The sequence below is a fragment of the Chrysemys picta genome, chromosome 1, assembly GCF_011386835.1.
Source record: "Chrysemys picta bellii isolate R12L10 chromosome 1, ASM1138683v2, whole genome shotgun sequence".
NCBI classification, from domain to species: domain Eukaryota; kingdom Metazoa; phylum Chordata; order Testudines; family Emydidae; genus Chrysemys; species Chrysemys picta.
In genome coordinates, this window is record NC_088791.1 from 73805956 (window position 1) to 73832108 (window position 26153).

Below are 26153 nucleotides of genomic sequence, written 5' to 3' on the forward strand. Positions count from 1 at the left end.
GTGGCCACATCTCAAGAGTGCTTCACAATAATGGTGAACATAAAATGAAGTAACTTAGTTGGATTTTTACCAGCCACAGTAAAAGAGATGCTCTTTTAAAAATACACCAAGGATAGGGGTGTGATATCCAGCTCAAATAAACATACTCAGACTAGCTCTCATTGAGCTAGCACATTAAAAATATTAGTGTAATGATGGTGGCATGGGCAGCCCAGGGGCAGCACTGGATAGCAGCCTGGAGTACATACTCATGGGGTCTGGGTGGGTTTGTACTAGTGAGTTTGTGCCGCCACTGCTCGTGCTACTGCTAGCTTGCGTGAGTATATCTACTCAAGCTGGGAATCCCACCCCTAGCTCCATGTGTAGATGTAGCCTAATAGACAAAGCCATCAATCACACTGATCAGATTAGAGCTTTATTGAACCCTTTGTGCCTTTTAGCCCCAGCGTTGAGGTAGTGCAGAGCTGTACCACTCCAGAGGGATCACAGGGAGGCATTCTGAGCCTCCCTGAGGTAAAAAGTATTTTGAAACTTCCTGATGTGCAGGGAGCGTACACCCTGTGTACAGCCCCTTAGGAGTACACTCTCCTCCCCTCAGTGGACAGTCAGATCCACTGGTTGATATGAAGAGGATCAGGGCCATAGATCTGCTTAGTCCTCCACTCCTGTGAGATGGCTTTCTTTAGGCACTCATATACCACAATGAGGAGTATTGGGTAAATGCCTGGGTAGATTGAATCCTAGGGGACACTAGCAGAAGCTGTCACTGACCCCTACACCAAGAGCACAACGAACATAGAAAGGTTTGGTCCTACGAGAGGGCCAGCCATAATTTGGCCACTATGGATATGTCTACACTGCAATTAGAGACCCTTGGCTAGTCTGGGCCAGCTGATTCAGGCTTCTGGGATTCAGAGTAAGGGGCTGCCTGATTGCAGAGTAGATGTTCAGGCTTGGACTGCAGCACAACTCTGGGACCCTCCCACCTCGCAGGGTCCTAGAGTCTGGGCCCTAGCCTGAGCCCAAACATCTACACCGCAGTTAAACAGCCCCTTAGCCCAAGCCCCATGAGCCCGAGTCAGCTGGCACAGGCCAGTGCAGGTTTTCAGTTGCAGTGAAGACATATCCTAAGACAGGGGTTCTCAAACTGGGGGTCAAGTCCCCTCAGGGGGTCATGAGAATATTACCTGGGAGGGTCACGAGCTGTCAGTCTTCACCCCCAAACCTGCTTTGCCTCCAGCATTTATAATGGTGTTAAATAGATAAACAAGTGTTTTTAATTTATTAGGGGTGTCGCACTCAGAGGCTTGCTATGTGAAAGGGGTCACCAGTACAAAAGTTTGAGAACCACTGCCCGAAGCAGTAGGATTGGTGGTACTGAGCATACAAACACAGTCGATCAAATTCATCCCGATGTAATTCATGAAGTCAGTGTTGTCAGTCCAGTGAGTCCTGCCATCCTGGTATGCGATGGAAGGGATTCCACCATATGATTCTGAAAGAATCTAGTCACTGGCTAGGAGACACAATAATTGTTGAAGGGGAAGCATGGGAACTGACTCAGAAACACAGCCCTGAAAAGGGAAAGAAATACGCTGTGACTAACTTCCATTTAGTTTACCTAATACAGCTGGTGATTGATGACCATGAAGATCTCTCTGTAAATCTTGTGTGCTGTGGTATGAAGGTCACACAGAAAGCAAGTCTAGCTATGGGGTAACTTAGTGGCTACATTTGCTTGCAGTGTCTGGACCTCTAACTGATGACCATGATGTAGTCACAAGGCGCTGTATATAAGTGGGCATAAGTGAGCATGCACTAAGGCACAAAATCAGCAGTAGATATAAACATCTTTACCATTGAAGAACCGCTGAAGTAGTTGTCACTACTAATATATGCAACATATAAAACTTAATAAGATATAATAAACACTATTGTGTTTTATTTCCCGAGCAGCAGAAAAATGGTGACAGTAAAGAATATTGTCACATTTATACATTTCTTTTGTCCCTTATTTCCTTTTCTAATTATTAGTGTTGGGCTTTGAGGTTTAGTTCATATAAATGTTCAGATATCTCAAAGCTTATCTTGAACCTTCTTGTCCTGGAGGTCTCACAGAGATTTCTAATGCTTTTTTATGAATTTCTGACTCAAGAGGTTCCAGTTGTAATAGGTGACCACTCTGGATCCCACAGCTGCCAGCATGAGTATTCCAATATACAGTAAGTCCCAGTTCTTGATTTCTCTGGCATGGAAAGATAATTAAAAGCAACAGCAAAATATCCTCAATTCTGAGAGAGATGTGGATTGATGAGGACCTATAAACTCAGGGCCGGCTCCAGGGTTTTGGCTGCCCTAAGGAGCCAAACAAAAAAAAAAAAAAAAAAAAAAGCCACGATTGCGATCTGCGGCGGCAATTCGGTGGGAGGTCCTTCACTCCGAGCAGGAGTGAGGGACCATCCGCCGAATTGCTGCTGAACAGCTGGACGTGCCGCCCCTCTCCGAAGTGGCCGCCCCACGCACCTGCTTGGTAAGCTGATGCCTGGAGCCGGCCCTGTATAAACTATATATTTATATTATATAGATTACTATCAGGAAATGGGAATTAAAGGTAATTTCCTATTCTCCAGTGGTACAGTATAGCTCACTGAAGCTAGTGGAATTAAACTGCTGTGAAACTGATGAAAATGAGAGAAGTATTAGACTAATGTCTATGGCCCTGAACCTGTAATTAGATCCACCAGGGCAGAGCATTACACCACATGAAATCCCACTAAAGTTGGTGGGACTCCACACAGGCACACATGAATATGGCTGCAGGATCATTGCACAAGTTACAACATTGCAAGAGAGATGACAACACACAAAGGGGGACTGGTTGGAGGACGGAGAACAAAAGTTACAGAGATGTAGGTCATGTGGTTGCTATATTTAGTAATGCATATCTTGGAATTTTTCATCGTTTAAAAACATTATTTACAACACTGTTCTTGTTTCTCTTTGTGGCAAAGTATGTTTTAAGGAGCGAGTTGAAGGAAAAGAGGAAGGTGAAGGGATTGTGGTCTGGCTCAGGAAGGAGGTTCTAGGCACAGGAGGCTGCATGGAAGAAGGCACAGAAACCCAAGTAGGAGAAGTCAAAGGGGATGACTGCAGAGGGTTGGGATGTTTAGAAAGAGGAGACTAGAGAAATACGCAGGAGCTGTGCACAGGTCTCTGAAGGCAAGGATAAGGAGTTTGACTTTGATGTGAAAGACAAGAGGAAGCCAATGAGGGGATTTGACAAAGAGTTGGACATAGAGAGGTAGGCAGGACAGATGATTTTTGCAACTGCATTTTTGATGGATTGGTGGATGAGGTGAGAGAAAGTCTAAAGAGACTGCAGTAGTTGAGTGCAAGATGATCAAGGTTTGCACAACAGTTTTACTGGTGGGAAAAGAAGGATTTCTGAGATATATGAGGGTGAAAAACTGATAGCATTTAGTGATAATGATTTGGAGGGGAGACCATATCATCACCTTTAGCTCTGGATATTGCTGTAGCTGCCTCTAGAAATGTCTAGATATTAGGAACATATACATTTATGGGAACATTTTGCTATTATATGATCAGTTAAAAAAATGCAAAGACCTTTTATTCTGTATTACAGAACCAGGCTCTCCACCCCAGAATGTAGAGGTATTAAATGTAACTGCAACAGGAATATACTTGAGATGGTCACCACCAGAGCAACCTAATGGGATCATAACTCATTATGAAGTTCTGTACAATTATGCCAATGACTTATTTATTAAAAATACCTCAGCTACAAGTATATTTTTAAATGGCATGAAACCATACACTCTCTACAACATTTCCATAAGGGCTTTCACTAGACTTGGCCACGGGAATCACTCATCATTTCCACTGTCTGTCAGAACTTCTGAAACTGGTGAGTATATTTCTTAAAAATACTATAAGTTGTTCACATTTGATAGCCTGTGGTGACATTTTATGCCAGTTCATTTTACTGTAATACACATTTTTATGCCAAATGCTTCACCTGTGCAAAGACTGAGTAGGGAGTGGGAAGGGGAGAAGAGAGTAATGAGAGCAGAGATGTAGAATGGGACCCGGTTATGTATTGTAGAGCTTTATACAATCCCTGCCTTTTACAAATTCTCCTGCCTTGCAAGAAAAATGTCATTTTTATAGAAAAGGAGGAATTTCAAAAGGCCAGGATTGTTGCTGAAGACAAAGAGCTTGAATTTAATGTGGTAATAGAAAAGAAACCAGTGAAAAAATTCAAAGACAGATGGTGGTGATGTGGTTGAAGCAGCGGGAGAATAAGTTGATGTTATTGAAATATTTTGGGAAAGGGAGAGGTAAAATGAAACTGGAGAGGGTTACAGTAGTTAAGATGAAAGTTGCTCAGGGCAGGGAAAAGGTATTTTAGCAGTGGGTACTGAGACAGAGGGTGGATTTTGGAGATACTAACAAGGAATCAACAGGATGTAGTGAAAGATTAGATATTAGGGGTGGGGTGGGAAGGGAGAAGGAAAGAGAAAAATCAAGTCTGAGAGACGGGCAGGGTAATGGAAATACCAATAGATATGGAGAAGAGAGATTAATAGATTAGATATCAAAGAGCAGATGTTGGAGAGGCAGCTAGAAATGCAGGAAATTATGGAGGTCAAGAGGGGCGTCTGGAGCAGAGCTGAGAAAAATCTGGTTTGATTTGAACTCAAACCATTTTTTGTATATTTTTTTGTAAGAGCAAAAAACTCAAAATGTTTTGGTTTCAAATTGACCAAAATGTTTCTGGTCAATTTGAAATAGTTTTTTCAGTTTTTCAGTTAGTTTTGAGTGAATCAAAACATTTTAGTCAACCCAAAACATTTTTTGTAGTTTTCTGTTTTGATTTGATTGTTACAAGTGTTTTAAACCCTTATTTTGGTGTTTTGTTTTTAAATTGGCCATATTTGAATTTGAAATGCCAATTCAAAACAAAAAGTCAAAACAAAACATTTCCAAATGGTTGAAATGAAACATTTTAACTTTCTAAATTTTTTTCCCTATTTGTTTTTTGGCTGAAACTATTCGTCAAATTCATGAATAGTTTTGGAGCACAAAAATACATTTTTTAAACAAAATAGCCCCTGATTTTTTTTTACTAGTTCTAGTCGGGAGTATAGAAGAGGAGTGATTTTGAATAATTGGTATATATGCGGTGGGTGAATGATTGGGAATAGATAAGTCACAGTGAAAGGGAGACATGGAGGAAGAGACTGCACAGATCTCTTAGAGATACAGAGGAACAGGAGGGTATGTGGGGAGCTAATAAATAAGAAATTAGTAATCTTGATAAGGGAAGTTGTATTGGAATGGGGAGGACAAAAGCCAAATTGGAAGGGATCATCTGAAGAAGGGGAAGTCAAGGCAATGAGAGTGAACAGCATGCTCTAGGATTTGGGAAATAAATAGGAGAAGGGAAATAGAATGGTAGCAACTGCAAGAGAAGGAAGTTAGACCATGGTGATGTATTTATCAAGATGGAGAAAGAGGAAACAAAGAAATGAAGTTAGTGGGAAATATAGGTACCCAGCAACTCTGAAAAGCAGGCCACTTTGATAGAGGTTCCTATGTGTGTATTTTGGAGTCTAACTTTATGCATTCAATTTGAAAATTTTGGCTTGTGTCCATTTGGGTAGGCAAAGATGACAATATGATGTCCTGAAAGTGAAACTACTTTGTGCTTACTTAGCTGAACGTTAGCTAATATAATCTGTCATTTGTTTTTAAAAGTCAGTAGGAACCTAGATACCAAAGTCTTAATGATGACATAAATCTGTAATAAATAACTGCCAAAGACCTTCTAGCTGGTCATTCCCTCCCTTACTAGTTACCACCATTTGTAGCTGAACACATTGCATCATACAGTGGATTTTACCTGATAAGGAATATGTTCAAGAAAGTATTGTACACTTAGCAACAGGCCTGAAAAACTTATACTTGAAGTGTATTATTAATAGGCATGTGTTAAAAAAAAATGTTGGAAACCTTCACCCATTCTTTAAACTAAACAAATTTATTTTAGGTTCAGATCATTCCTTATAACCTCAGGTCCTCCTTTCCCCTTCTCTTGGGGGTGCAGTGGATGCAGAACAATAGGTTTGAATCCAGAACTAGAAGAGAACCTGCGAAAACATTCATTATGAGATCTTCAGAGATGAGATGTATCACAGGGAAGGCAGGCATTTTCAGATTGAAAGTATGGAGGGAACTGGGACCTATTGAAGCATTGTTGTGTTTGAGAGATCCTTATTAAAATTCCACCACTAAACTAGGAGGATGTTTAGAATGATTTCCCAGCCTCTGATGAAATTCATCCGCTCTCTGGATACTGCTAAATCCTCCTAGCCAGAGGTGACTTATCTCAGGGGTTCATACAAATATATCTGAAGAGCAAAAGTTTTGTATTTTGAATGCAATGGGTTGCATCAAGTGGCAGGTATTTTCAAAATATTTCCTAGGGAGGATACCCAGAACTCCTGTAAAACCCATTTACCCCCTCTATCTTGTCAAACTGCACAAACTGAAAGCTGTGCAGTGATAACCAAACTTATATTATATTTGTATTTTGTTTCAGAAAATGATTATACAATGTTATCATGTGCTGGTGCCTCCCTCCCTGGTTCTGGGATCTGGGAAAACATGTTTTGTTTTTTTTAATGGGAAAACCAATTAAAAGATTGCCCAGTCCCTACCTCTTTGCAAGCATGTGGAGCAGCAAAGGCAAATGGAAAAAATGTTAGTGGAAACCATTTGTTAAAATATTGGCAGCACATCAATGAAGAGTTTCTTGAGAGAGAGCCAAGTTGGAAATTCATGGTGATAGCTACTAAGGTGTCAGGGAGGAAGCTCAGCATCACAGGGTGGGGGGAAGTGAGAAGGTCTTTAGTTCATTTGTCAAGAGGATTCCACCAATTTGTTAAAGGCTGTACATAAAAAACCTCATTATACAGATAATTGCATTATATATTATAGATACATTTTTCATGTCTCTTTGACCTTGCAGCTCAACTTGTAAAAATATTAAATGATTGCTTTTAGTAAAAAATGATCAAATATTTACAATATACTATATTTTTTATTGCTTAACTAATGAACAAAACTTTGACTTGACTCTTTTTTTAAGTCTGAATTTTCCTCTTTCAGTTCCTGATAGTGCACCAGAAAACATAACCTACAGGAACATCTCATCTACAGAAGTAGAGTTATCATTTTTTCCACCATCTGTTCCCAATGGGATTATACAGAAGTACACTGTATATCTCAGGAGGATTAATGGAACTGAGCTAAGAATCATAAACACTACTCTTCTGACGATAAGTATTACAGGTCAGTATGTAACAATCTGAAACTTGATAGTGTCCTGGTTGGTTGATGTTGTATAGTTCATGTTGACAAATTCCAGTCAGAAGGAAATATTTAATGCTTCTGGAAACTTAATGTTTACAACCTTGACTTTAATATGCCAATGTCATTAGATGGCACTTTTCAAAAAGATAGCCACCACTGACACTAAATTTAGTACTAATTGTGAATACTAAGACCTTGATCCTGAAAACACTCTCAGATTTAGTTTCACTGACTTCAGTGGGACTACTCAGATGTATAAAATTAAGCACATGTATAAGTATTTGTGGGATCAGGGTCTTAATTTTAACACTTCAGTTTTAAACACAATAATCCATTATATGGAACAAAATGATTTTTTAATTATATGAACATGCAGATTTCTATATTAAGAAAAACAGATGCCTTCACATTCCTGTAAAACTAGAAGATATTGAAATACTTCAGATTATGGCTAAAGTTGAGACTTAATTTCAGTTATAAATCTGATTTTGCGGATGTCCCAGTTTCTGAAATACTTTAAAAGGGTAATTTCCACTTAAAAGTTTACACACGTGAACTGTGTCCAGCAGAAAATTGGTCTCCAATCTTAGGTGTTATTGGACAAGACATTTTTATGCTGCGGGACTCAGAAAAAATCATTAAAAAATTCTTCTAAGACATATTTGGCACATCTAATATCAACCTTGAGGTCAGTGGAAGTTGTGAGATGCTCAGCACTTTTGCCTACTTATGTACTCAGAAGTGTTTTTTAACTTTTTTTTTTTTAAATATTCACTAAAATCCCCCTCAGAATTTATAAAATAGTTTACTGCATTCTTCTTTCTTTAGGTTTAAAGAAATATACCAAATATACAGTTGAGGTGTCTGCAAGCACTAGCCAGGGTGAAGGGGTTCGTAGTGCACCTCTAAACATATTGACTAATGAAGATGGTAAGTCAGAAAAGAAATTACAATATATCATTGTCCACTTCTAGTGGACAAGTCTTAAACTTTGTTTCAGAGGTCTTTGTACATTTGATTTATATAGGCACTTTTCATTTAGATTTATCTTTATTCTTTAATACCTCTATTAGTATAAGTTTTATGTCAAATCACAAAAGTTCTGTATTTGGAAAGCAACACTGTTATTGTTCTTATATCTCATCAGTGTCTTACATTTTTAAGAACCCTTAATTTACTGTTACTATTTTAGTCTATTTACTATTTTACTGTTACAGAAGGGCAGCAGTAAGTCAGATGGAGGTTGTTTCTGCCTGGGTGTAAAAGTGGACGAATGGAGAAAGCACAGATCCCCGTTCCTTTTGCCTCCCAGGACGTGGACCTAGAGCAGTCATAGTTCTTGTGCTTAGAGTCTTTGGCTCTTCTAAATTGATGAATTTATAGTTATAGTTATTAGTATTGTGTTAGTGCTCAAAGGACCTAATCAGTGGCACTAGACACCCCAAATTGAGCATGGAGGGGTGAGTCAAAGATCGGGCCAGGGCACTGCCCTCCATACTAGCCAGCAGAGCTGGCCATACATTATCAGAGTGTATACTATACTTTATTTAATGATTTAACATCTACGCTCCCTCTCAATCCCATTAGACACAATTCCTCTGGGGGTTCCTGCTGTGGTGGTGCATTTCTGCAAAACTCCAAAAGTGGCCAGAGGCTCTCATCCACAACCCATACCATGTTACATTGCTCAATATAAATGTTGCTATAATACACCAAAAACAGTTCAATTATATAAATTTATGCCATTTGTTTAAAATGTTTTTTATTTAGAGCAAACATTCATTCTGTATTTTACTAAAGAGTTTGTTAGCTGAATAAGGAGATCTATGAGTTAAAGACAAATAATATCTTAGAATCAAGAAATGCCAGAGACATGTGAAATTCAGTATTTGATAGACCTTTTATTGTAGGGCTACCGAGGTTAATAATTTATTAAACACTAAATACAGCTGTCACTATTTATTACCAGTAAATACAGGCATTCACGGACTTTATTAAGCCTTTGTTCAGGCAAAATTAAGATTTCTTCCAAAATGTACTGAGAGTAAGATGTTTAAAACATTTATGCTGTCCTCTGTGGTTGAGAAAGACAGTGCAATTAAAGGAAGAGCAACAAAAATATTTATAATACGCCACATGTATCTTACTCCAAAGTACACACTGTTCAGAGCATCAGATCGAATGCTTCACAGATTTGCTAATAGCTATGCTTATGTTCTCAATTTCCATGCATGACCACAGCCATGACCTGAATTTTTAGTACATGATGCTGTTTTGTTTAATTTGAACAACAAAAGTAATGTTAACATTACAGCATAGTGTAATATCTTTATCTGGTAGTCCAGAAAAAAAATTAACAGTTTTACTTCCTCAATAACACTTTAGTGAAAAATATCGTTATTACTAAGCATACATACAGATACATTTTCACCACAGCAACATTTGCATAAACCTTAAAATATTTTAATTAGAATGAAATCAAAATGTATTATAACGTTTTTGTTTAGCTATGCTGTCTCAGTACTGAATGGTTATACTCCTGTCTCGTGTTCATCTTAGAATGAATTTCAGTTGTCTCATTCATTGAATACATGTATATTTTCTGTCATGACATGTTAAATGTGTGATTGTGTTCCTTATTTGATGGAGTGAAAAGATTTAACTCTGCATGGTATCCCACATTTTTATCATCTCTCAATGCTATGCTCATCAATTTTCCCATCTTTTGGTGCTTCATATAATTATTTCCAGCTCCACTTCTCCTCAGGGGAACTATTTTGTTATATTTGATATGCATTCACACCTAAAAAGCTCTTGCTTTTATTAGAAGGGAAAAAATTACAATAATATACTTGGACAGTAGGTGAATCAGTGTGACAAACCCATTGCTCTGTTTTCTCATGAAATGTTTTTTTCCATTGAATCACAGAAACAGATGTTTTAACACTACCATGAAAAATCTTCCTTTATCATCTGGCTGAAAAAGTAAAGAAGCCTGTCTATAACACCATTTGATATGGATACTGTACCTGTGTGTTTCCATAATTCACTTCCTAGCACAAATAATTAAAATCCTATTTAAAGATACTGCATTTAACCATGTCACTCAGATCTTAGCTGTCTAACAAGTTGTTGTGTTCTGCACTCTCACTTTATAGCTCCTAGTTCACCTCCACAATCCCTCTCAGTAAAACAGTTGTCGGGTGTCACTGTGAAGTTGTCATGGAAACAACCACTGGAGCCAAATGGAATTATCCTCTATTACACAGTTCATGTCTGGTAAGATTTTCTGGAAATAGTTCTGAGGATAAATATTAATCTGTAATCTAAAAAGAATGTAAGGTTTTTCTTATAGACCTTGTTGAATATACATTTTGAGAGTGAATATTAATAAGTTACTTAAAATACTTTCATATACACAAATGCCATTCTAAATAGGGGTATATGAAAATTGTAGAATTAAATGATTTGCAAGCATCTAAAATATTTTTCAAATGTTTTTGGTTTTGCAAAATGAGTTTATATTTAAATTAGCTGGGTGATCTCCCATCCTCACATATTAATTGGACCATTTGGGGTGTAATTAACGATAAAATAAGACCCCAACAAACCCTATTGTTTGGGGTCTGCTAATGTTTCCAGCTAAAGATGGACAAATATCCTCCTGATTGGATGGAGATGGCCAAGAACCATTGAAAAATGCTGTTTCAGCTCCCATTCAGTGGTCCGAACAAGCTAGGAGTTGTGATAGCAGTCCTTGTCCACTCTCTGACATTAGTAACACCCAGCGTGATATTTTGTACACATCATGTTTCCTGCTACTTCAGCACTTCCCAATACGTTGTTACCATGCCATCTTATCTGTCTTCTTCTCAACCCTGTTATAACACTCATTATAAGTGCTAGATATTATATTATATTATATTATATTATATTATATTATATTATATTATATTATATTATATTTATTTGTGCCTCTTGGAAGCTGTCTCTTCCTCCTTCAAAAAAAGACTATTGTCATTTTAAATCCCAGTTTAAAACTTTTTTTCACTCTCTTCTTCTGAACACTACTTGTTCTAAAGATTTGTCATAGCTTCCTTTTGTAAGCCCTACATATTGCCTTTACTGGGGATTGCCACATGTTGATTTGTTTATTTTGATTGTTGATTGCAGTTATTTATTGTATTTATGCTGTGCCCTTCTATTGCCATTACCCAATGCATAAGGGCAAATAGCTACAGAAATACATACCATGCAATCAATGTAAATTATGTATGCAAAATGGTACTGTGTTACAGCTGAGGAGTTCTTATAGATATATTACTACTAAATATGTACTCCTTATTTTTAAAAGTGACCTAAAAGTTTCTCCTGGCGGTAGCTAATTTTTATCTTTTTTCTTAGTTATAAACGTCTGCTTTAAAATAGTGGTAAGGTGAACACAAGTAATCCCACTCTCCAGAAGAGTATAAAGAGTATAAATTTCCACCACTCCTTCCACTGTACTGGCAAGTGCTAATGTCATCTGCATCTGTGGAGAACTTTGAACTGTGGATGAACTTGTAGCACAAACAGATCTCCTTCATGTTAAGGAATATGGTTTTGGTGCATACTGTGTTTAAAGACCTAAGGATATTAAAGATAAAAGAACTTCCTCTTTATTAAAATCCTTCCTTAAGACTTATTATATCTGTGATTACTACAGAATATATCATTATTAATCATTTTTCAATAACTTGTTAACTGAACCATCTAGATCTGCAGATGCCTAAATTAAGTAACCACAGAACTTCACTGATGTAACTCTTGTCCTTATCCTCTCCATCTACTCCCTTGTGTCTTATCCCCACATACCCTCTCACGTCTGAAATTAGATTGCCATTAGCTCTTTGAGGTAAGGACCTTGGGTGAAAACTCCCACTGACTTCAGTGGAGCCAGGATTTCATCCCTTGTCTTTTAAATTATTTAGAACATTTTTAGGTGCTATAAAATCATCATAATTAATTACTAGGGCTGATACGGCAAATAAGCTCTTGAACCACAACTTTTCTTAGTGGCAACATTTTCCAGCGGATATAACTAATGCAAGAGCTTCCTAATACCATGTAAAGAGGCAAAGATAGTGAATGCGGGCCATTTGAAAGTGTAGAAGAAAACTTATCTAAGTATTCTAACAACTATATTACATTAGCTGTAGGAAATGTAGCAACTTTTCTCAAAAAATGAAGCCAGAAATCCACAATGAAGAACTCAAATGTGAGCTAATAGTAAAAAAAAAAAAAAAAAAAACCTATCAGTTTTTAATGGTTTTCTTGCAAGAAATACACTATTTATAAGTTACAGGAATTTAAGAAAATATTGGTCTCAGTTGTGTTAGCTATCTAGCTCTAATGAATTTCTGTAGTTTTGGCTAAGGCTTGTTTCTTATTTGATTTGTGAGAAGTGCCTTTTAAAACTCAACATCTTTGATAATTTTTTGAATAATATAATGGATTTACAGTAGATGAAAGTTCTATTTCTATTTTAGGAGTTTCTGTATAGACAATATTGTTTTCTGTGGTATTTTTAGTAAAATGTATTATACTATGCTGCAGTTTTGTCATGAAAATGTATATATGTAATGATTTACTTCTTTAGGAATACAATGTTAAAAAGAAGTGTTAATGTAACAGAAACATCACTGATGTTCACAGACCTAGAAAATAACAATGAATACAAAGTTTATATAACAACAAGTACCAGATTTGGGGATGGAAACATAAAAAGTAGCATTATAAGCTTCAGAACTTCTGAAGGAGGTAAGCTTATGTATAGTAATAAATCATACAAATAATCTATAGTTGCATCCATAAGTTTGTGTCAACCTTATTTAAGCTTAGGCGAAAGCTGCGATTCCAATGGGGGTCTAATGTCTCTTCATCAAACAGAGCACTACATTTTGCTGCAAGACATTTAAATTTAAACGTCTCTTTATATTGCTCTTTGAAATGAAGTAAAAAGAGGAGAGTTTGGTTTTATTGCCCTTTGTTCTATCAAGCTGTGAAATAAGGTCCTGAGAAGGAAAGCCCTGACAGTTTTAGTGTGTCTTTCTCACAAACACAGGTGTAAAGTGGTTGTAGTCTGAAAGCAGTTTTATAAACATGGCATTATGGGATTCCAAGTTGATTTGATCCCAATGAATTTCATATACTTCAGAAGTGAAAGGTCTTTTTCTAGGAGGCAACACTGTACACTTAGCTTTGAAATTCAAGTTAGTTCCTTTCTGGCTCTGATGTCACCAATAATAACAATTCTGTCACTGAAACTTAGGTCCCTATCCTTCAATTAACTGTGTGCATGTTTCTCTGCACCTTTGTGGAGCCTTAGTGGCCAAAGTGTGGTTCTGAATAAGCACATGGATTTTTCTGCACATAGTCATTTGTAGGATCAGTATCTTAGTCAATAATTCTGTGAATGATGGTGTGAGCTAGAATAGAATCTAACTCACAGTTCCCTAGCTGTATTGGCTCTACAATGCTAATGGTAGTAAAAAGTGTGAAAAACTTATTTTAGTTAATGAAACACGCATAAAGGACTCTGTATACACATGAAACACATTTGTTAAGATTGTATGCATGCATAACGCTTTGTGCATATGCATGAATTGGGATTTATATTTGCATAAAACAGTAAGTACACACACTTACACATCTCAAGTTGCATAGGTTCACTGAGTGCATAAACTTGGATTTGTGCATGTAAATGTATGCATGTCTTTGACTCTCTCTGAAAAATGAATGTCTTTGAAAATCAGGGCTTTCAAAGTGTATTGGTAGCCATTAGTTCAATTGTACCTTTCCCACCTCCTCCAGAGACAGGATCTATGCTTTAATATAACATTTTTTCAAGTCAATAAAGTCTAAATCTTGGGTAATAAAAAGCACAAAAACTTATGTTACATAAGCTAAATCTTAATCTTATTCCAGCACCAAGTGATCCACCAAAAGATGTCATGTACAGAAACCTCACTGCATCATCAATAATGGTTTTCTGGTCCCCTCCTCAAAGGCCTAATGGGATTATACAATATTATTCAGTTTATTACAAAAATAATTCAGGAATTTTTATAAAGGTAAGTTTCTTTTTATATCATTTTTGTAGATTTTAGTACAGAAAAATGCATTTACTTTTCTTTGAATCTTTAATGTATCATAAAAGATTAAACCAACTGTACAGTAAATGTCATATTCTTTTTTCACTCCCACCTCATTACCAGATAATTTTGATTTTTAGCATATTATTAAAAGGATAAGTGCATTAGCCTAACCCTCACCTTGAAATGATATTTGTGGTATCCTGCAATTTCAAAATTCCTATGCATCCCAAGGAGCATTTATGCTATTAAACATGAAGGGACTAATGCATACCAAAAAAAATAGAGTAAATTTCATGTAGAATAAATGATCTCGTGTTCTAGGCTGCAAAGTGAAATGATATGTGCCTAGTGAAATGACATTCTTATATGTTTTTAATGTATTTTTTGAGCAATAATGAAAATCAGAAGATAGTGTTGCCATAGGGAAGGATAGAATACCGCCTCATAGTCTGTTACTCCTTAGTAAATGTCTCTGCAGAAAACAATTTTTCTTTCTAACATAATTATAACATATTATTTTAAAACATAGAAGACAAATGAGGTTAGTCTACACTGTTTTAAATTATGGAAGAAATGCATTTGTTTATCAGTTATGAATAAATAAAAAATTAATTAATGGAGATATCCTATCTCCTAGAACTGGAAGGTCATCGAGTCCAGCCCCCTGCCTTCACTAGCAGGACCAAGTACTGATTTTTCCCCAGATCCCTAAGTGGCACCTTCAAGGATTGAACTCACAACCCTGAGTTTAGTAGGCCAATGCTCAAACCACTGAGCTATCCCTCCCCCAATCTGGGGATTAGGATGTGGTTTATTGTGTAGGTACTTCTCAGACTGATCTTAACTTTATGCATGATATATATTAATTGTCAATTAATCACAGTTAAAAAAATTAATCACGATTAATTGTATTGTTAAATAATAGAATACAAATTGAAATTTATTAAATATTTTGATGCTTTTCTACATTTTCATATATATGTATTTCAATTACAACACAGAATACAAAGTGTACAGTGCTCACTTTATATTATTTTTTATTACAAATATTTGCACTGTAAAAATGATAAACAAAAGAAATAGTATTTTTCAATTCACTTCATACAAGTACTGTAGTGCAATCTCTTTATCATGAAAGTGCAACTTACAAATGTTTTTTTGTTTGTTACATAACTGCACTCAAAAATAAAACGATGTAAAACTTTAGAGCCTACAAGTCCACTCAGTCCTACTTCTTGTTCAGCCAATCGCTAAGAGAAACAAGTTTGTTTACATTTATGGGAGATAATGCTGCCCACTTTTTAATTACAATGTCACCTGAAAGTGAGAACAGGCGTTCACATGGCACGGTTGTAGCTAGCGTCACAAGATATTTATGTGCCAGATGTGCTAAAGTTTCATATGCCTCTTCATGCTTCGGCCATCATTCTAGAGGACATGCTTCCATGCTGATGACGCTTGTTAAAAAAATAATGCGTTAATTAAATTTGTGACTGAACTCCTTGGGGGAGAATAGTATGTCTCCTGCTCTGTTTTACCTGCTTTCTGCAATATATTTCACCTTGGAAGTGCCTTCCAAAATCTGAGAGGGATGAGGTGTGGAGCATGCTTTCAGAAGTCTTAAAAGATCAACACTCTGATGCAGAAACTACAGAACCCAAACCACCAAAAAAGAAAATCAACCTTCTGCTGGTGGCATCAGACTCAGATGATGAAAATGAACATGCGTCGGTCTGCACTGCTTTGGATCGTTATTGAGCAGAACCGGTCATCTGCATGGACACATGTCCTCTGGAATAGTGGTTGAAGCATGAAGAGACATATGAATCTTTAGTGCATCTGGCATATAAATATCTTGCAATGCCGGCTACAACAGTGCCATGCAAATGCCTGTTCTCACTTTCAGGTGACATAAACAAGAAGCAGCCAGCATTATCTTCTGCAAATGTAAACAAACTTGTTTGTCTGAGCGATTGGCAGAACAAGAAGTAGGACTGAGTGGACTTGTAGGCTCTAAAGTTTTACATTGTTTTGTTTTTGAATGCGTTTTTTTTTTTACATAATTCTACATTTGTAAGTTTAACTTTCATGATAAAGAGATTGCACTACAGTACTTGTATTAGGTGAACTGAAAAATACTATTTCTTTTGTTTTTTATAGTGCAAATATATGTAATAAAAATAAATATAAAGTGAGTATTGTACACTTTGTATTCTGTGTTGTAACTGAAATCAATATATTTTAAAATGTAAAAAACATCCAAAATATTTAAATAAATGGAATTCTATTATTGTTTAATCAGGATTAATTTTTTAATCACACAATTTATCGCTATTAATTTTTTTAATCGCTTGACAGCCCTAATATTAACTATTTATTTATTTATTTATTTATTTATTTTGTATAACCGTAGTGCTGAGTAGCTCTATTCATGAACCAGGATATGAATTTTTAATTGCTTATATCCATATCATTCAAGAGTGTCTATAATTTATTTATCAAGGGGTAGCCATGTTAGTCTGTATCCACAAAAACAACAAGGAGTCCGGTGGCACCTTAAAGACTAACAGATTTATTTGGGCATAAGCTTTGGGGTACAAAATCTCACTTCTTCAAATGCCTCTGAAGAAGTGAGATTTTTTACCCACGAAAGCTTATACCCAAATAAATCTGTTAGTCTTTAAGGTGCCCCTGGACTCCTTGTTGTTTTTATAATTGATTTGTTCGTTATTTTATTATATTATATATTACTATATGCAAATATAATTCAAGAAAATATAATTTTCCTTAATAAATTTTTGGTTAAAAGCTTTGTGTTTGTGGAAGAAAATGAAGAAATGTAAGGTTATGAAGACATCAAAGTACAAAACAAGAAATCTGATCTATGTGGCATAATTTTACAGTTAGCGCTTACTGGATTTAGATATTTATTTTCCTGAAGATATATGTTTACATGTCACTCTGCAAATATAGGCCCTGCTCCTGCAATCTGCTCTGTGCGGGCCAATCTTTGCACTCATGTGTAGCCCCATTGAAATTGGTGGGGTTCTGCATGAGTGTAAGTTTCTGCCCACGTAGATCTGATTGCAGAATGGGAGCCATAGAGAAGACTCATTTCATGCCCCAAGAATTCACAATGTAATAATTAGCATGTGAGTTAGCTAGAAGTACCTTGGTTGCACAGTCTGTTAGGAGTAAAATTAGACCTATTAGTTGGGTTTGAGTTTATGGGTGCATGCCTATCTGAAATATGACTGTAAGCATACACATCAAATCATCCTTTCTGCTCCTCTTATCTGCTAGTCCTGCTAGCAGGCCAGGGTAAGCATAAGTATCTTATTCTCTTTGAGAATAGGGTGAATGGGCGATGGCACAATGTGAAGCTATGACCTTAGAGAAACCCAGACTTCAAATTGGCATTTAATGTCAGTTACAGCCTTCATTTTGAAGGACTGTTTAACCTTTTCATCTTGAAAAAGTTTGGTTTTAAATGTTTTTAATCTGTTACTTTTTTCCTTGGCACATTTTGCATGTCCACGTTTCATTTTTCATAGCGGTGCTTACTGCATGCCCAGTGTATGCTTCTAACTGATCATAACTTCTAATGTGGTTTGCTAAAAGCACATACCTTGATGCAGCCATTTTTCTGAATCCATTTTATTCTATGATGATCAGTACCAGTCCAGATTCCGTACATCACTTTTTATTTCTGTTTAAACAGCTTTCATGAATTTTTACATAATAAAAATTCAGAAATAAAACACAAAAACATAGTGAGAGATGTCATTCCACCATATAATTTCTACATCTTACAATTTTAGGAACTTTGTTGGTTGCTTCATATATTCTTTACATGGCACCTTGTGTAGAGAAAGAAATCTATCCATATACTTTATTCTACAAACCATCTCTTCTGTGGTTGAAAACAAGTACACATAGCTGTTTATTGATTCTCCTCTACAAAAAGTGGGCAATGTTCTATCACTAGCTCTAGCTTTTTAGTTCTACTTTGGTTAACGGTAATTGCTAAAAGTTTGTAATGCCCTTATCTCCATATTTGATCATTGATTTAGAAGCAAGCCACAATTAAGATAACGATGGTGTATTCATTTTTTTTTTTTTGCTAAAGATACTTTTTGTTTAAATGATTCAAAAACTATGCCAGAGAGTTTAGAAGCCCAGCTAACTTGGGCTTTTCACGTAGGGAGAGCCTTTTTTTACCTTGAAAATTGATCCTACATCTTCACAATTACCTGCCTTTACCAGTTAGGGAACACTTCATGTGTGTTCTTTTCCATGTTCTTAGAAATGAACTGAATGCCTGTCCTGTTTTACTAAATCCTGTATTTCTTTAATCAGAGCTGGCAATAGCTTTCTTAGGGCAGGCCTGCAAAACAGTTTTTTTACCTCCAAAATATTACCTATTCCTGCACACCAGTGTCACATATGCACAGAGCTGACCTGAGGTTTGCAAGGAGGATTAAAGAGATGATTATTTGGAATATACCTCAAATTTAACTGACTAGTTTTACATAAGTATGTGCTGGGATAGGGAAATCTTTGGTCTCAGTTTCCTACCGCAGAAATGGTGCTCAGCTGCTCGTTCCTTTCAACCCTAGTGATCAGTTTATACTTACAAGGAAAATTACTAGAAACCCAGAGCCAGATTGTCAGATGGCATAAATGGATAGAGCCACATTGATGGAAGTGAAGCTATGCCAGTATACACCAGCAGAAGATCTGACCCATGCTTGTCTTAATGAAAGTTGAGATTCTCCTTTACATGTGTAGCTCCTCTGAAAGCTAGGAGTCCTGTGGCTGTTGGTTTCATCAGGTCCAAAACTCAGCTCTGCCTTAATGTATTTGTTATTTACAGATAAACTTACGTACTGATGTTCTAGCTGAGTTTAAATCTTTTTCTCTTAAGGTGAATGACCTAACCAAACCTCTTTTTCCATATTTATATTGGTAATTTAAAGGTTTTTTGAGTAACTTAAATGCATTTTAACTGAAGTTTTAAAGGGCATACTATTCCCTTGATTTTGTTTAAACTAAATTATTTTTAAAACGATTATGTTAGAGCCTCCTTTAAATAGTATATCATGCATTTTAAAAATTCTTTAATAAAAAAATTATCAAGATATTTCTGCTCCTCGCTGGTGTTTATAAGCATCTTTTGGGTGGGCCTGACAGCAACAACATCAAACATGCTGAGGCCCAGTCCTCTGCCCTGCCCCTCCTTTCTGTTTCTCCAGGAACTCTCCTGCCTCCTCTCTCTCCGTATCATTTCCAGCTTGGCTGCTGCTGTTACAGGTGAACACTCTTTTTGCAGGCCCTGGGGAAAGAGTATCCACAGAACAGTGAAGCTAATTATACTCACAGGCCCCCACATCCAGTAAAGCACTTAAGCATGTGCTTAACTACAGCATTTGAGTGGTTCCATTGAAATAGTGAACTACTGTTAAATACTCAAAATAAACAAATTTTAAAAATAGAGGAAAATAAAAGAATGTTTTTCAGTATCATAATTAGTGAGGGTCATTAGTATCAAGAGTAGGCACCAAACTTTCAAGTGAATATGTAATTTTAACTAATTCATCCAGACATTTCTATCCATATAATTGAAATTTTAGTACTATTTTTTGTTTTCCTTGAGATTGCTTCTTGATGTTCAACTTAGTGATCCTAACCTTGAGAGAGTGAAGGTTGGAGTAGCATTGTTGGTAACATTGTTTCTTTCCATTCTCTCTCTTTCTTGGAATATGCATTATGGCATCCTATGGTTTACCAGGTGTTTATTGTTCACTACGCGTACAGACATACAGAAAGTGAAAAAGAGCCAGGAGATAGGGAGGGTTTGTCTTTACTTCAGTGTAAGCTCGAGGTATAACTTGAATGTTGTCCTTAACCCAATTTGCATCCATGTACAAAAATCTCTAGCCCGAATTAAGTGTGTTTTACAGTCAAGCCAGCTAGTCCATAAGGGGGTATGGGTTGACACCTGAGTGCTGTTGAATCTTGAACTAGTAACTCAGATGCTGGGAGTCCCCTAATGCCTTCCCAAAATTTCCAGCCCAGGTTATTTGTTGTGTCTATCCACCCAGCCTTCAGGCCAGGGGTTATCTGCAGCCAGCATAAATACCCCACTTCAACATTCAGACCCCTGCTTTGCACGGGGCTTTCCACATCATTAGTGTTTGTTCTAGCTCTGCTATCAAATCCCTGAAGCCACTGTACCACCGGGCAATGGACCAGAACTCCAAGTCTGGGGAGACCTCGACAAGCTCACTGCACTACAAGCAGTTCAACTGGGTGATCTCCAGTGCCCCAAGTACGGAACCCATTTACACCCTGGACAGATCAAAGGCCCCTGGGGAAGTTGACTGAGGATGGAGGACCTTTAGGATGACCCAGAGCCAGGACTGTCGCCTGCCACAGTGAAATTAGGTGAGGTGGAGGCTGATGGTCACCAGTGGATGCCACAGCCACTCCAACTCACCCAGGACTCCAGAGAGGAAACAGAGAAACAGATCAGAGAGAAATGGGACAGGGAGGAAACGGCAGATGAGCCAGTGTTGTCTCAGCCAGGTGAGGACTCAATTCGCCATTGTTGTTATGGTTGGGGAGAAAAGGCATAAGGGGCTCGTCATTGCCTGTGTAGGACCAGTTTCTACTGGAGAATGTTGTGTGGTAGAGGGCAGGCAAATGCTAATTATAGCTTCCCTTCTAGACATGGAAATCACCATTTCCACTTCCCCCTCCCAGCCTCCATCCTTCCCCCCAGGCATTCAGAGGGTGTGCTTCAGCTACTGATGCGTCTGCATTCCTTGATGGGCATGGGAAACCACCATTACTCCCACTCCACCCCTGGGCACCCATTAATGGTGCCTCTACTGTCCCTGCTGGGTGTGACAACTATCATTATGCCTCACCCCTACCCCAGTCTCCAATTCCTCCTCCCCCCTGCATCTACATAGGATCCAAGCTGAATTCCAAGCAGGGAAATTAACAGAGATTTATTGTAAAACACACTGCTGTATGTGCACAAACCAAGCATTATTAATACAAGTATACAAATGCCCATGAAGGCAGGATTGGCGCTGAGTGCAAGCAATTGCCAGGTGCATATATAGTAGTTTGCACTCTCTCAAGCTGGAACTAGAGGCAGTCCATACCACTGTTCCCAGGATATGTAAAGCATTTATATTGTTGGTATGATCAGAAAACCTGGAAGTTAGCAAAGGAGAGAGTATTGGTTATGGAGCGGAGTGGAGGCCTTGAGATACAGGTTTCAGCTTATACCTTGCTGCGATGCACAAAATTAAAGGGAAGATATTTTCCTTTTTTTTTTTTACCATGGACAGAAAGTTTATATACTGTTTCTCTGCTTTACAGGCCCTTCTGCACAAGTACATATCACGCACCGTTGCAGAAGGTTATTGACTGTCAGTGCCAGGCTACTGAATCAGAAAGCAGAAGGAGGAAGACAAGGGACAGACTGCTGATGGAGCTGCATAAGGACTTTGGTGGAAGGTGTCACTGCCTTTTCTTGCTTCAGAGGGGGAAATGCTGGAGCAGGAGTGGCAATTCCAGACTGCAGCTGAGAGGATGCTGAAGAAAAGAGCTCATGATGACCTAGTACATTGCCCATGACCATGCCATGTAAGAGCAAGACACCCAGCAGCAGTGTGAGGAGAGTCAGAAGCAAATGGTCATGTTTCTGAGCATTATGGCCAGCAGGTGACAGAACAACCTGGCCCCTGTACTAGCCCAGGTTCAGCACCAGCCTCATCCTACAACCACACACTCTCCTCCATGATCCCACAAGCTGCAGCTAGTGACCCCAGGATAGGGGGTCTGCCAGTTCCATGGTCAGGTTTACCTTCATCACCCCACCCCCATGTAACAATGGTGGAGTGATGACCACGTGCACTCTCCATATATGTGACATGGCACAGTGCCACTTGGGTGCATGTCACTTGGCTTAAAGCAGAAGGACTGCTAGTGTGATTTATTTTGAATAAAATCTTTCTTTGTTGAATCCTTTGTTTCTGTGAGTGCTTTGGCCGCACTAGAGGGGGAGGGGAACTTAACAACACAGTTTTATTCCAACATCACCATCACAATTAATGCACTTTAAGAGAAATCTTTCCTATGTGGGAACACTGATACAGACCAGCTACCTCTGCTGCTCCTACCCAGCCAGGGGAACTAGGAGCTGGATGGGGGGAAAGGATTGGGCCCCTGGAGCTGCCTCTGCCACCGTAAACCTGGCATGGGGACTAGGAGAGCTGGTTGAGAAAAAGCCATGGATCCATTGTTCAAGATTTGGATTTCCAACAGAATGCAGACAATCAACACGTGCAGAAGTGAGGTGCTGCAGTAAGCTGCCAGGTGAACACTACTTCAACCCATATGGCTAGGAGGGACAAAAAATGGTTTCCTGAAATACATCATGGACGTTTGGAAGGAACGGCTTGGAATAGTGCAGTGCTAAGAACTAAGGGTTATGCCCCCAGAAGGCAAACTCCTTTGCTTGAGTCAGTACTGCAACCATGTGCACACAGTAACTTGAGGATGACTGAGGTGGCCTTTGCCATGTGGCCTCAACCTAGGCTAACACAAGTGTAGTACTTCAAGTATTCTAACTGGAACTAACAATGCAGTGAAGACAAGCCCAGAGCAAGGGAGAATGAAAAGAAATGATACTAGCAAAGCAGTGACGCAAGCTTACTCTTAAGATTAGAAGCTCTGAGATGTCGGTATATCACTGGCTATGACATTATGTAGCTGGAAATGCTTCCTGGGCCAAGAAGAATGTTGTTTTCTGCAAATGCTTTCATTGGTTATGTGCATTGCTTACACTTATCTGCTCTTAATAATATGATACTTTGCTATTCCAAAACTTCTTTGTGTGTTGATTAAGGAAGGAAGCAGAAGAAGAATTTTTTTCAGCTGTAGCTTCAGTTTGCCAAGAAGTCCTAAGCAGTTTGCTCTCCTCTGCAGCCAGAATTAATCGTAAAATGTCCTATAATGATAAATCCCCAGAATACAATTAGTGCAAGTTTCATTATTTTGCAAATTGCATCCCAGTAGCTCTTTGTGTCACCCTCACCCCTCGCTATCTGTGCATGCTTTTCTAATATTTTGTCATATCATGAGTTAGAGTTTTCTGCCCCTTGGCTGCCAGACTAAATGGTCTACCTTGTAAATCGATAGATAAGGTGGGTGAGGTGATGTCTTTTATTGGACTAAGTTCTGTTGGTGAGAGAGACAAGCTTTCGACCCACATTGAGCTCTCTACAGTTTGAAAGCTTGTCTCTCTCACCAACAGAAGGTCAAATAAAAGAGATCACCTCACCACCTTGTCTCGCTAATATCCTGGGACCAACACGGCTACAATTACACTCCCTTCAAAATAGGGTTTCACTGAACCACCAAATAGTGTTATAGCTTTCAGGTAGGTTAGCTATAGCATTCTATGCCCAAATGCAAAACTGTTGAGAAAATATAAAGGTAAATTTTTAAAGCTTTGCATGAGATTTATAGCTGGTGAACTATTAAATCCAGAAGTTAAAACTCTCTTCAGTACTTGGAAATTTTATCTTTAAAAGTCAGGGAATTAATTCCTGCCCTTTGTCTGATCCCCTGCATCAAAAATAAAGGAAATGGTGCTCTCATTCACAGGTGAGTCACTATCTTCGTATAGTTGGACATCAGAAAATTTAATTTAAGTATGTTGGGCCTGATTCTCCATTGCCCCGAATCTTGTATAGTCATTTACACAAGTTCAAAGTGAGAGTCCCACTAGTGTTAACTTTAATCAGCTACATCGGGGGTTCTCAAACTGGGGGTCGTGACCTCTCAGGGGGTTGTGAGGTTATTACGTGTGGGTCGTGAGCTGTCAGCCTCCACCCCCAAACCCTGTTTCGCCTGCAGCATTTATTACAGAGTTAAATATAAAAAATGTGTTTTTAATATATAACGTGGGGGGGAGGGTCGCACTCAGAGGCTTGCTGTATGAAAAGTTTGAGAACTACTGAGCTACATTGAGGCAAAAGGCATTAACTTGCATCTACACTAGGGAAAAGGTTTTGGTTAGGTCTGGATTAGCTAACTTGTTGGGTAACTCTGACCTACCCTCGTCCTCTTTTCCTAATATAGACAAATTGCAAGTCAGGGTTCAGGTGCATTAGTGGGCTGGCATAGAGACACTTTTATTGTTCCATTTATGCTGCACCTGTTCAATGTACCAGAAGAGGACTTTGGTTTCCAGTGCTGTCAATGTAGGATGTTTCATGTTTCACTGTAATAACTTTGGGCTAAATTCAGCCTTCAGATATTCACAGGCAAATCCTACTGAAGTCAATGGGAATTTGGCCCTTTGTTATTCACAGAAGTAAAATAGTTTCACCAGCGTGAAAGTAAAGAAATTAGTCAAATGTAAAATTAAACATGTGTATTATGACATAGGGGTAATAGACATTAAGATTATTTGTGGAAAAACCGAAAGCCGTCACAGGAGAGGTCACAGCCAAATTGATAAAGAATCACAGTGCCTCTTTCAGAAATATATGTTATTGCCATTTTTTGCAATTTCATAATGTTTCATCCTCAAATGTGCGCACACACAAAAAATCTCATTTTAGTAAGTCAGCTAGTTCTCTAAATATATAGTGCTAAAAACAAAGAAACTTCTTCACTCCCCCCCTTCTATCCCTGCCCTCCCCCCCTTTTTTTAACAAGGCATAAACCACAGTAAGTTAACTCTGATTTTAAAGAACTGTTGGTGCTTGTGGGGCCAAATACTGGAACTAAGAAGCAGCCCAAATGGCTGGACTGTGCACTTTACAGGAGCTTGGGAAGAATCCTGTCCCCCTGAGGACATGTCACAGCTGCCTCTAAAATATAAGGGCTGTGTTAGTCCTGACCACTGGTGCACACGTTCACTGTTCTATAGGGAAGAGTGGCTGGTGGATATGCGTAGTCACAGGTCCACTAGAATGGGACCTGTCTCTGAACCCTGAATACTAGGCAGAGTCACAGGAAGTCCTGGCAAGGCAGAGTCTGACTGTCGACATGGCTGCATGTCCCCTAAATAGGGTCCCTAATTCCTGGGCCACTGCAGAATTGCACTGGTTCTGCTGGGTCATCTTCCTTTACAGTCACTGAGGATTTGACCCATTGAGCTTATTTGAATTTAATAGCTCTTACATAAAAATGAATTGATTTTTCTCTTCTATTTCCAAATTGGTGGTGTTATAAGCAAAGGAATGTATGGGTTCCCTCTGGTGGTGATGTAAAATTCAATTATTGTAACAGTCTCTATCAGTTTGAGTAAAGTGTTGGACATTAATACTGAAGAAAGTCAGGTACTCTAGTCCTGGTGGGGTATCTTTTTGTCAATAATTTATAGTTGGTACACTTTCTGTTTTTCCCCCCTTGATATGCCTAAATACATTCACTTTACCAAATATTTTTTCTAAAAAAGAAATAGTGTGTAAACAGAGCCAAGTTAGAAAGAGACTCAGCCATATAAATGTGTAATGTCTAGATAGGAAACTAGATAGAAAAGATACAATTATTTATTTGACTGCATTAAACAGGAATCAGTGTGGC

At 38.1% G+C, this 26153-nt stretch overlaps 1 protein-coding gene across 8 annotated transcripts in view; it reads left to right on the forward strand.

Annotated features, from left to right (window-relative positions):
* The window catches only part of PTPRQ (protein tyrosine phosphatase receptor type Q), a 196382-nt gene that overhangs the window by 82136 nt on the left and 88093 nt on the right, over positions 1-26153 (forward strand). For all 8 annotated transcript variants that reach the window (XM_042850788.2, XM_065559792.1, XM_065559816.1 and 5 more), the window contains exons 31-36: positions 3647-3928; positions 7195-7377; positions 8227-8328; positions 10557-10677; positions 13037-13197; positions 14365-14510. In XM_042850788.2, the coding sequence (XP_042706722.2) occupies positions 3647-3928; positions 7195-7377; positions 8227-8328; positions 10557-10677; positions 13037-13197; positions 14365-14510 (995 nt within the window). The remainder of the gene's footprint in view (positions 1-3646; positions 3929-7194; positions 7378-8226; positions 8329-10556; positions 10678-13036; positions 13198-14364; positions 14511-26153) is intronic.